A 13,394-nucleotide genomic window follows, 5' to 3' on the forward strand; every position below is an offset into this window, starting at 1 on the left:
TACAAATTCGGTTTCGTTTCTCTACAGAACGTTCAGTTGTTTGGTGTGTCGATCTTATCATTCAGATCAACATAATTATGATACTGTACTCTAATAAATCGTTGTACAGAAATTACAGAAATATTTGAGGGTCATTATCTGACGTTGATGGGGATGGTTTTGGATCCTTAACAAGACAAATCCTGAGGGAACCTGTTTTCGGTGGGCACCAGCTAGGGTCTCGAGTGTGACTGCAATTTGTAGCACCAGTGACCCGCGAATGACCCTCGTAATGCGGGACTCGCGTGTCTCAAAATTAGCATAAGCCGGAAAGGTAAACAAGCCTAGTGCCATATAAAGAAGAAAGAAAATAATCTATAAATGTTAAAACTGATTAGCGAAACGTATTGTAACCTCCGCCCGGCTTGCTCCATGTCAGTCAAGAATCCGATCTTCTTCCTGATTGGCCAGTAAAGGGGTGTGGTACTCAACATTTTTTCCTTTTTCTTTTCTTATTTTTTTTCCGAGGATTATTCTCTGGGAACACCCCTGTCAGAATCCGTTTAGTTTCGCGTTTCCTGACAAAGAAGGTAATTTACATATCTGTGACTTAGATGATTCATGCTTTCAGAGTTGGATTCCAGAGAGAAAATTCCGCCGTAAATTGCTCTGGACGAACGTTTATGTACAAGGAGACCAAAAGTGTGACTCATACTCTGTACGTGATAAGAAACAAAACATTAACCCATTAATTTATTCACGATCCTGTTTATGGAGTGTCTCCAAAAATGTGACAGTGGACAAAAAACATTCTTTCTTTTGGTGGTGTCGATTTAAAACAGGTTTAAAACAATAGAGATGGCAATTGAAGTTACGCCAGGTTGTATTTTTTACAGTACATGTGGGGGAAAATATGGGAATTATGAAACAGTCCGCTTAATACAGTTTTGACTGTCATTAATGTGACGAGATGTTAATTAATAAAAATTCTATAAACAATCCGTTTTTGTATTCTCAGTTACCAATCTTAAGTCACGTCACGCACATTTAACCTTTTGATAAATACACGCGATTAATTTTTCAGGATGAGTTCGTGTACATGTTCATGTGTTACGCTTTCCGGATGCGATTTTCAAGTGACCATTGGGTCGTAGCCATCCGTTACCTCCTTTCCGCTGTTTACTGAGCTAGCCTCAGTTCTCATTGTTTCTTAGCCGTATTTGCGTGTCCAATCCAACTAAGAAACGTGACTTACGGAAATTAGAAGGATTATAAAGCTTTTGAGTGAGATAAAAATCGGGTTTTTCCGACTTTTTGCATTCTCACCAAACCTGACAAACGTGACCGTGAACAGGCGAACGGACTGGGTCTCTATCCGCGTATCCGTCGATCCGCCATATTGAACTATCTGATTGGTCAGTTGCTCGTTTGCGACCAGACAGGACAGTCGATGATAGCCCACTTGCGAAACAGCGGAAAGTTTCGTCATTTACAAAGTCGTCGTTCGTAATATCCTGTCCGCACAACTTCGCTGAACAAGAAAAATTAACTTATTATCGCTTGAAATATGGGAGACAACGACGCGAAATCCACAAAACCGTTTAAACAGCGGAAAAGCTTTGGTAAGCCATTTTGTGGTCGCCTTTGTTTATAATTTGCATATGGAAGCTTTGTTGTTGTTCAGCTGTGAGTGCAGTTAGGTTCATGGATGATTCTCTTTTCGTTAATTCAGTCAGTCGAAGAGATGAGGTGGCTGGAATCAGAGCGAAGTTTCCATCCAAAATACCCGTAAGTTGAATTGAGAATGTATTGCAACACTCGTGTGTTTTCATTTACACTGTAGCCAGTAGTAAACAACATTGTCCATTTCAGTTGCAAAATGATTCATGTTGCACTTTTTGGTTTTTGTATTTAACTTATGTTCCTAGGTTATAGTTGAAAAATACCACAAAGAAAGAGATCTTCCTCTACTGGACAAGACGAAATTTCTCGTCCCTCAAGAATTGACTATGAGCCAATTCGTCACAATAATTAGGTGAGTGGTTTTAAATTCATTGTTTGAGTAAAAAACTTGCACAAGCCGATACCCCGTTTGCATGTTCCTGTTATCAGACCACGTTAATTGAAATCTGTAAGCCGAGTAACGGCTATAGTGTAGCGAAATATAAGGTCAAAGGTTTTTTTATGCGTACAAATAATGAGCCATGATTGTCTGAGCAGTTGGCATCCTTTGATTTCATAAAACACTTATTATGAAATTCAGAGAGTGAGTCTACACTGTATGTGGACTGAAAATGATGACGGGGGAAATCATTGCCAAATTTGATGTTATAAGGTCACGAAATGTCAATAGAATAGTTCGCTACTCGACTTTCAGAACGCAAGAGTCTGTTTGTACGTGCATAGCACCATGCTGGGCAAAAGCGTTCAGCTAAAACAAATTTTAGTTTATGTCCCATGTTGAAAACAGGTCAGCATGTTTGCATTCTTTGGTCACTTTGAACCATAAATTACAAAATATATGATTATCTCAGTTTTTGTTGCCAATTATGTTCTGCATAAATATTTTTCACTATTGTCTAGGGGCATATTTGTACCCTTACCATATATGTCATGAAACAGTGCTTTAAGCAATACATGTACTTCTTGAAGAAAGAACCAAGTTTTGTCAATCAAGGTTCTTAAATTGTGTCTTTATTCTGGTGGGATTTGCCTCTAGAGTTCTCAGTTTAGGTAAACTTGGTAGGATGTATCAATAAATATTTTTGTACATGTATTGAACTGATCCATTTTGTATTCCAGTAACTCAAAAGCATGATATGCATTCTTATTGGATAACACAGCCCATTAAATGCATCCTCAGGCAATAGTCTGACCAAACAATGCAATTAATATAGCTTTTGATTTGAGTGGATGATCAAGGTTTACTGTCAACTGCCCCTGAAGGCTGGTTTCCACATTCTTAATTATCCCAATTGTTGCAGTCATTTTGAAATCTGTTGAGGTGACCAAGATGTGACCCGAAGAACACATCAGAATTTATGCATTTACATGGAATGTACAAAAAACATGGGTATTGCAAGTGTGTGGAAAAAAGTTTGCTTCTTGATGTCTCTTGGTGCAGTCTTGGTGCAAAGCTGAGACAAATGTGCAAATGTCTAGAACACTTGCCCATGGTGATAAAATAATGTGTTGTTTATAATGAAAGGCAGGAAAAACTGTCACAAAGGGGGACAAATGTTAACAAAATTAATGGCATCTTTATATTTAGAAGAAACAAAGTCAAAATTGTGGGGTTTTGGAAATCACGTTTTTAAATTCTTAAACTAAACAAATCACTACATGTAATTATTATTAGTTGAAAAGTTGATTTATACTATGCCAGCTCTGATTAGGAACTGAAATACTATTAGCATGAAAGTTTAGTCTCAAATTATAAAAATTTAAAACTCACTGCCCTGCAGTTAGAACAAAAGCAATGTGCATATTTTCCACAATACTAAGTGTTAAGCAGGTTTTGGGTTTTTAATTGATATTTGAATGACAGAATTATCTTTTTCTGCTATTAAATTTAAGGAACAAGAGAAACATTGAACAAACAAACTAGAATTGAGCACTAAGCCTGCTCCAATCATCTTTAAAATTGCCTTGATGACTAAAACAGTTGATACCCCTGGTTACAGGGCAGAAGTTTGTACTCTATGTTTTGTTCAACATAGCGAAAAAGACAAATCTTCTAATTCCCTGAGAGGATATTTAAGAACTTATTATTAAACCTGAAACACTGACAAATCCTTGAATAAAACTGTTTTCTGTTTGTAATGCCATGTGTGTATACAGCTGTTTTTTGATACAGTATGTTACCTTTGAAACTCATTCCAATTTTCCTGCTTTAAAGGCAATTTGAGGACGAAAACTCTATGCTTTTAATAGTTAGACAAGTTAATGGAATGTGTTCTGTTGGCTTCTGTGGGAAAGTTAAAGTGAAAATCCAGAACGAAAATAGTGAAGTGTTAATTACATTCTTTGCTTCTTCCACAGACTTCAATGTTGAATTATTGATTACAATTCACATTTTAAACATCTTTTCAATTTCGGATGAAACAATCCTTTTAACTGATTGTTTACAATTGAATTGCCAGTTTGATTGACAATCCCAATAGTCTGGATTATTCGCAGCCTTTCTGGCAGTATTTTCATATACACTGTACGTTAGGGGTGTAACGATTAATCGAATTCTCGATTAATCGCGATTATGACCGTTCGGTTCGATTCACGATTATTTGATTCCACGTTTCGATTTTGGTTCGATTTTTTGTATACCTTTCCAAAAGTGCCCTCAGTGAGTCATTATATTGTAAACTTAGCATCCAGATCTCAATGAGATGTGCGTTTTTCATTGACAATGGATCAAAGACGCTAACTTGCAGTTCTTGCGCCATGTTGCTTGGTAAAAATGTTGCCCCTCTACCACTCCTTGAGAATTTCCAATAAGGCAAACCATGTGCATGCTCATTGTCACGTTCTCAAACATGGCGACGAATGAGCAAGCGATTGTGAATCCGCCTGCTTCTTTTCGATCCGCAGTGTGGAAATATCATGGTTTTCCGACTAAAGATGGAACAACAGACAAGTCTAAAACTATCTGCAAAATTTGCTTCGCAACTTTCAAGTATTGTGCCGGTTCGACCTCGAGTATGAGCGCGCACTTAAAAAGTCAACACAGCATTGATGAAGAGACGGAAGTGTTGCAGTCAAAGACGGCGGGTACCAAAAACAGTACTGCACCTGGACAGTCAAAAATTCAGGATGTTCTGAAAAATAAGTTGCCGCGGTCGGGCAACAGAGCAACGGCAATAACGAAGTCTATTGGAGTTTTCATTGCAAAGGACATGAGGCCCTATTCAGTTGTGGAAAATAAAGGGTTTCAACACATGATCAACGTTCTGGAGCCTAGGTATGACTTACCAAGCAGAGTTCATTTTTCTGAGAAGGTGATACCTAAACTTTACGAAGAAGTCAAAGCAGAAGTCGAATCAGACCTTAAAAGTGCCGAGTTCGTGGCTTTAACAAGTGATGGATGGACATCTAGATCAACTGAAAGCTACATAACAGTTACCGCACATTTCATCCAAGAATGGAACATTAAAAACTATGTTTTGCAAACAAGAAGAATGGATGAGAAAAATATGAGAGCGCACTAGATCTAGATTCTAGAAAGAACTCAAAGAAGAACACTGACAAATTGCATGTTCTTTATTTTTTATTGCATCCTTGAAATAGATTAATAATGTTCCTGTTACTATTGTAGCCTCACATTGAGAGTTTAGTGTTGTATGTTGTTTACATTGTGTATCATCTTGCAAGAATCAAAAATCATTAATATTTTGCATAATCGAATCGAAATAATCGAAACCGAAAGGCAATAATCGAAATCGAATCGAATCGAAAGGAACATGAATCGTTACACCCCTACTGTACGTGTAATCGGCCTGATTGTTAAACATGTTTTTGAACCATGTTTTTGATGTGGGTGATCCAACCTTAAGGTGGACACCCTTTGGACGTGCCTGTGTGTCCACCTTAGAGAAGTGTTCATGTTATTCAGAATTAGTTACAGACAGTTGAGTGAATTTTGGTCAGGACCACAACTGGCAAACTTATCACAGCAGAGAAGTGGACCTGCCTTACAGCGGTGCCTTCTTTGAGAGAGTTGACCGTATACTTTAGTTGTTTTGTTGGGTCGTGTCAGCATAACCCTGTGTTATCACAAACTTTGTTTATCTCGGCTCATACATGTGCATTGGCATTTGACAGATTTTCAGCATGCTTACCCCTGCCTTCACTGGAAAGGCTTTTTTGTCCTGTTATTGTTGTAACTGATTTGAGGAAAGATGAACCTATCAAAATCCACTTGCTGCGCATACTGTGGTATGCACTGTGATACCCTCATCTACAGTGTACATGTCTTTTGTGAAGGTTCAATTGTTTTTGGTTGCTTCCTTGTCATCTATGTGGCTATTGCATTGGGTAAACTCTAGCTGTTAGAACAACTGCTTTATTGTCTTAATGGAAATCAAATACAGTACATGGACATCAACTGTTGCAACAAGTTTGGGAATGTCGCATGATTTAAGTTTATTTACGTGTACTGGATGTATTTCTGCATTAATGTGTTTCAAAATACTGTACATATGAAAATAATGATGACAACAGTTTTCTTTTAATCTGCACATTTTGTTCAGTCATCAGGATGAAAGTAAAACTTGTGTGTGGAAGTAATTGAATATGCTTTTCCCATTTTAAGTTTTTATTGCCTTAATTCTTGGTTTTCACATGACGTCATAAAAAACTGAAATTGATAACTAAACACAATTTTGGGTTTTTATCTTCATCACGTATAAGAAAATCTAAATTTCCACCGGCTTGCTTGTTTTCAGCAGGAAAGCATTCTTTGTTTTGAAAATAGAGCAGTTTGAATTTTAGATTTTTGCGCAGTGCGTGACAGAAGGATTGCTGCTCTAAACATGTCACGTACATGAAAACATCGATTCGCCTCATGCTTTTTTTAGGTCTGATCAGCTAACATGTAATAGAAGCGTTAATGTCAATGTGTGAAAGTTCAGCAGAGAGAAGAAAGGCTTTGAAATAGCCAAGGTTAACTCCAGATGTTTTTGCTGGTTTCCGGCCGCCATCTTGATGCCCATCAGACAGGGCACCAACATGGCGTCCCATACTAAACTCTGTAATTTTTTGTGGTACCTTTTCTCGAATAACTCGATTAGGAGATATCGCACAGCCCTGTGGCCTTCCCACGTTGTTTATGTATCACTTTTCTACAATATATCAATTTCCTGACTTTATCTATTGAATGGTTGAGGGTTTTATTTTTTCACTTGCGTGACGATGTGTGAGGTGAAAACCACCTATATGAAATAGTAGATTTCAGTAGATTCCCTGAATCTACTATTTTTTGTCCAGTTGGTTTCCATGGAAACTTCTTTGCCTTACACAGAGCTTTAATTCTGCAGTTCAAATTTTGCACCCATAATGGGAAGAAATTCCAAATCATTCACTTCATGAAAATTAACATTGTGCCAGGACCTTTAACGTTGGAAATAATGCCGCAATACACGCAAGCTAGATAGGATCATTGTATTACTACATTGCACTGATTTTTATAGATTGTCAGCTGAAGGTGAGATGAAAGCTTGACCCCAATTAGACCTGTCTTGGTTAAACTCCAGAGAGAAAACTCTTAAAGTGGTGTATCTGAGCTCACTTGAAATCCTTCTTGTCTAGAAATGCCTGAATGAATGTTTTGAAATGTAATCATTTTTCATGTAAATACAGTAGCTGATATTAAAAAAAATGTATACTGTACATTTTAGGGACGTATTTAATTTAGACTGCGAGTGCTCAGCCCGCTCATGTAACAATAATAATTATTACAATAGTTACATGTATTACAGTGACATCAGTGACATGTTGTACAGCTATTTCAAATAACGTTGTCGCATCAAAGTATAAAGCTATAAGACCAGACCTCAAGATTCTGTGGATTTCTTTATGAATAAGTTCATCAAAATCAGCTATGCCCACGATGGCAAGCCATTTGGATGAAAGAAATGTTAGGATATCAAGTGGATGAGGTGGCTGCCTCTTTTTTAAAGAGGTCTTTAAGCTTTAAGCTTTGATCCGACAACATTAATTGAAATAGCTGTATATCACCAAAATCCAAAAGTTCTAAGTACAGTGGCTGGTATTAAAAAAAATGTATACATTTAAGGGACTTATTTCATTTAGACTGCGAGTGCTCAGTCCGCTCATGTAACAATTACAATAGTTACATACGTGTATTACAGTGATGTGTTATATAGCACCAAAATTAAAAAGTTCTAAGTACAGTGGCTGGTATAGCCCACTTTGAAAATGAGTGATGGCCTGGGTCGAGAGTAACTGCCCAAGTGATTGTGGGATTGTTTGGGGGGACGCTGAATGCGATGATAATAGCCAACGTCCCCCAAACCTTCCCACAATCGCTTGGGCAGCTTAACTCTCGACCCAGGCTATCACTCTTTTTCAAAGTGGGCTATTTTAAAAATGTATACATTTTAGGGACTTAGTTCATTTAGACTGCGAGTGCTCAGCCCGCTCATGTAACATATAGTAATAGTTAGTTATTACAATAGTTATTATATAGCACCAAAATCCAAAATTTCTAAGGTGCTTTACAAAAGTGAGAAAAATTCATTACAAAAACAAGGGCGCTAAAAATATGTACAAATATGTACAAATTATTGACTTTGTTTTCTCAGTCAGAAAAAATGAAGATTAGAAGAAAGAGACTGCTTGCAGCTTATATTGCTACTTTTTATGTTTTTTTAAAAAAAACCGTTTTGATACCAGGTTTACAATTTATTTGCATTGGTGGGGTAATATCTTAAAATATTAATTATACTGTTACAGGTGAGTCATACTGAAATACTTTATACAAAATGCTAATTTTTGTCTCCTTTTTTTGTAGGAATCGCATGTCGTTATCCTCAACACAGGCCTTTTACCTCATAGTGAACAACAAAAGTTTAGCGAGCATGTCAATGACCATGGCAGAAGTTTACAAAGAAGAGAAAGATGAAGATGGATTCCTTTACATGGTTTACGCTTCTCAAGAAATGTTTGGCTTATGACATGCGAACCTTCATCAGATACTTGAACAATATGTGGCACTCCACCTGTAACATATTAACACTTCTTAATCTGTGGAACAGTTATATTCGAATATGGACTCAAGTGTGAGTCAACTGCACCTTGGAATGTGGAATTCACATTATCGAAATTGGAAAGACCTTTACAAGGGCACTGAATTAACAGTATGTCACTGGAGCTTTTTAATTTATCTGTCAGAATTATTATATTTAGAAAGTCAACTGGGTTGGTTGTAGTGTATACTGTAATCTGTTGGCTTTTTGTAGTTTTTATTATGCAAGTCTTGGGCAATTGACGTAAATGTTATTTTGCAAGCACAAGATTTGCTGTATTGACAAGTAATGTCTATGAAACAGGCCAGTTATGTTGTGATTCACCACTGACAATGCATTGCTATATATCCTGATCATATATAGCACTTCTGATTGGTTGGAAGAAAATTGTGCCCTTTGATTTATGAAGAAAAAAGGATGCATTAATTATCTGTGGCACATTTCAGATTGAGATGGATCTTCCAAGATAGTGATAATTCCTACATGTAGTTGAATGGTGTGGCCTATCAAGAACATCTTGTTAATTTTTTCTGATGAAAACTTCCAGTTTACTTTACTTCCTCTCCAACTCATCATTCTATAACCTACATTTAGTTAATACACATAATCACAGCAAAATCAGGTACCAAAACCTGTGTATAACAAAAAATGTATATGTACATGTATGCAATCACAGAAGATACAGCCAATTTTCTATATATCAGCTGTGATAATCTTAAGTCATCTCCACTCCACTGTGATCATTTGATTGTTTGTGATCTTTTCCAATCATTTGTGATCAACTAGCAAGTCAACTACATGTATTTCTGTGGTACTACATGTATGATCATTTGTAATGGTTTTTGATAGTGTGGAAACCATACTCAAGTGATGTCCCAGGTGTATAAACTTGCTTTGTTCTTAACATACATGTATGTACATATCTGGGTGACCTGGCTGCATTGTCCATTTTCTATCTGTTTTCCAGGGGTAACTTGTAGCTATCCAATGGATTGTTCCCCATAGCTTATTTCAGGAAAAAGTGGTAGAAGAAGCTGTTTTGTGAGGTCACGTTTGTTATTTATGTTTTGAATGATGTATAACAATTTATTTGGGTTTTGACCGTGTTCCAGGCAGTGATGCCTTTTAATCCTAGGCTTGTTTCCCCTCTTGCGTTAACAAAGTTAAAAATCTGGTTGTGCATAAAGACAATTCCTCAAATTGATTTTTGCATTATGCTGTCATAACATCACAAGAAGCCTAATGCGTTGATGGGTTTTTGACATAGTCAATGAATTATTGTATCTCGTTGGTGTTTTGAATGTACATGTATAGTGTTTTGGATACATAGTATAGTATGTACACTGCAGCAAGGTAAGTTACAATGACCTGTTGCTTGACCCTTGATATTGATCCCTGTTTTGCAGGGGTGGGGAGGGTGGGGGGGCACTGCCCTAAATAAGCCATTTACATGAGGATACTACTAAAGGTAGAGTTTTTAAGCTGTGAAGGTGTAAACTTAGGAGTATACTAGTTTATTAATTAGCTTTGGAATATGGTATGTAATAAATAGAGGATATTACATGACTGCTTGGAGATACGAAATTTCTCTTTGAGTGTTGAAAAATATTGCATGAGTGATCGCAGCGAACGTGTGAATTATTTTTCAACACGAGAAGAGAAATTTCGTATCGCCAAGCGGCTATGTAATGTTCTGTTTATTATATAAACACCAATGAAACACCAAATCATTGGAAAAAGTGCGATTTATTATGTAACCATAGCAGCGGTGATCTTTACACGTGTGAAGATAACGTGTTATTTTCACATGTGAAGATATGTTTTTGCACGAAAGCTCACCTGGTATTTCATTGATGTTTATATAATAATAATAATAATAATAATAATAATAATAATAATAATAATAATAAGAGGAACTATTCTAGGATAAGATGGGGCTAGTCTGAAAAAGGTAATGGAAAATTGAGCTTTGAAATTGTGGTAAAACTTAACTGTGTGAATCCACCGAAGTTGGCCTACAACAGTGTACTGTTTCAAGTGTACTGTGTTATGGCCAAAGAACAGTGGGTGTAATCTAGAAGTTAATGTTGTCGGAGACTTGACCAAAGAATCTAATATATAATACACAATTATGTTCACGATCCTTATCATCATACTGTATTCACCATAGTGAAAGATAAATTTTTGTGGGTGATAGTTAGCAAGGAATTCTGTTTTACCATATGAGGCTGTCGCAGATAAATTTGTAGCAATTTTAACCAATCAGCAGCGCATTAATTTTGGAGAACATGTATTATTGGTTTGGAACACACCAGACATAGCTAAGACATGACTTTTTGTACAAACGAACTGTGGAGCTGCAGATGAGTGTTTAGTTTATCAGGATTAGTTGTAGCATGTGGAGATTTTAAATGAAACTTAACGGATTTTACTTGGATTTTAAACCTCAGTTTTAATAGTAGTAGATTTTGCTCGGAATTATTACTGTCAGTGGTAATATATATTTCCTGTCGCATTTGTAGTATACTTAATTTATTATCAATATAAATTGTTTTTATTTAGACTATTTTATTAATGTTGTCAGGGTAACACGAGAGACTTGACCAAAGTGTTGAGTATAGCCAGTTCGTATTCTTAATGCAATTAACATCTAACAATGCGTGATTATTTTGAAATAAATCACTTGAATATGCAACATGTATGCCTCTTGTTCTTTTAAAACTTGTTAAACTTAAGGACGGTGCCAGCTAATACCGAGATATTTTTGTGCGGTTTATGACTATGCGGGAAAGGCAGATCTTAGCAAGGCCTATTGAAATCCAGAAAGAAAATTGGGGGTAACCACGCATTTTTCAGAGATAATTCAGCAGTAATATCTCTAAAAAATGCCAAAATATAAAGCAATGTATGGGATTATTTCCTAAATTGAAGCTTAATTATCTCTGAAAAATGCATGGTTACCCCCAATTTTCTTTTGAGATACCAAAAACATTTGGTAAGTTCTGCTTTCTCCGTATAGTTTTAAACCGCGCAAAAATATCCCTGTAATAGTAGGCACCACCCATAGGAAACCCGAGTATCTCGAGATGCGCAGAACGTATGCGCAGTAACAATAGTAGGCACCGTACTTAATTCCATAAAGAAACTAAAATCAACGTTCCTTTTCGTAGCAGAACTATTTTAGCCGCAAGTTGACCCCAGTTGCTGTGTACCTCATCATGAAAGCGAGGCTAAGTGCAAAAATAAGTTTTGTTTGCATGTGAAGGAAATTAATTTTAATAATAAACCTTTTGCACTTAGCCTCGCTTTCATAATGAGGTTCAAAGCAACTCGGAAATGGCCTATTTTTAGCTAATGTGGTATTTTCGTGTACAATGGTTAGTTAAAGTACTTGCTAAATGTACCCTTTATTGGAAAACATAAAAAAATTCAAACTTATCACTGGAGGATTAGACGTGTTCGTTTGGATCTAATGAAACTGACCCACTCCACAAAAAATGGCAACCATGAAACCTCGATTTGATAACAAGCCCTGGAGGGGGAGGGGGCACTGGTTGTTTCGACAAGGCGTAAGGACGGTTGCCCCCTTTTGTTACTCCGCATTACGTTCTGCACATGTCGGACTGGTACGAGAATCTCTTAATTTCTTATGGTGATTCACGCGGAATAAAAGATGTGAAAATGTTCTCAAACTTTCAGTGATTGTTCACTACTATGTAATATTTCGAGAAGTGTAAGAGAAAAGATAGGTCATCATGTCCGCGAACGAGCTAAGATCCAATCAATTCACCCCATAATCTCTTGCAATATTCCTTTTCTAAATTGAGTTTATTTGATCAGTTATTGCCATGTATGGTGCTAACAGAATTGTTCCAGTTGTTAGGGGGTGTAGGGGGTGTAGGGTAGGTTGGGTTTGGGGGTTTGTTGGTGAGGGTTGATGCTTACTGCCGCAAAGTTTACCATCCAAATGAGAAGCCTTTAACGGTATTTTTCGGTGGCCATCTTGTTAGTAACCCTGCTTGGCAAGGGAGAACAGTCACCCATTTTTAGTGTCATTATCATAGCAGAAAATATATTCGTATCGATTGAAATTTTAAAACAATGGTCCAGTTTTGTCTGTAGTTACCCTACTGGTCTGGGTTGTTCAAAGAGTGGACAATTTTATCCAGTGGATAAGTCGATATCGAGCAGATAAAATGATGCTGAATTACATTTACCGGTGCCCAGTCAGAAACTAGCGTTAATTATCTTTGTCTGCGGATGGCTAGGATGGAAATGGATTGCAACTTGAAAAAATTGGCCAATTTCTTCCTGTGTCTTTTGGAGAAATCGCTAAAAACTTATTTTATTATTGTTACTTATTGCGGATGGCTAGGATGGAAATGGCTAGGATGGAAATGGATTGCAACTTGAAAAAATTGGCCAATTTCTTCCTGTGTCTTTTGGAGAAATCGCTGAAAACTTATTTTAATTTGTTCGCCCTCTGAGAATTCACTCAATAGTTTCCTCCCGGTGGTCTAAAAGCAATCAGTCATTTTAGAAAAAGGAGGCCAAAATACAAGACAATCTCCCTGATAGTGCCCCTTTAATAAAAAGTTACCGACCTTTTTTCGGCCTCCCTTCTTTACTGAGGTTGGGGAATTGTCACATAGT

General features: G+C 36.8%; 1 protein-coding gene across 1 annotated transcript; it reads left to right on the forward strand.

The window, feature by feature from the left end:
- The first annotated feature begins 1,304 nt into the window (after positions 1-1,304).
- Positions 1,305-9,945, forward strand: LOC146489523 (microtubule-associated protein 1 light chain 3 gamma-like). Its single transcript, XM_085109174.1, has 4 exons — positions 1,305-1,601; positions 1,712-1,767; positions 1,908-2,014; positions 8,507-9,945. Exons 1-4 carry the CDS (start codon positions 1,547-1,549, stop codon positions 8,667-8,669), a joined length of 381 nt encoding a protein of 126 aa, XP_084965300.1. The 5' UTR covers positions 1,305-1,546; the 3' UTR covers positions 8,670-9,945.
- The last annotated feature ends 3,449 nt before the right edge of the window (positions 9,946-13,394 follow it).

This window comes from Pavona decussata, unplaced genomic scaffold (genome assembly GCF_977016875.1).
Source record: "Pavona decussata unplaced genomic scaffold, jaPavDecu1.1 SCAFFOLD_6, whole genome shotgun sequence".
In the NCBI taxonomy this organism is placed as follows: domain Eukaryota; kingdom Metazoa; phylum Cnidaria; class Anthozoa; order Scleractinia; family Agariciidae; genus Pavona; species Pavona decussata.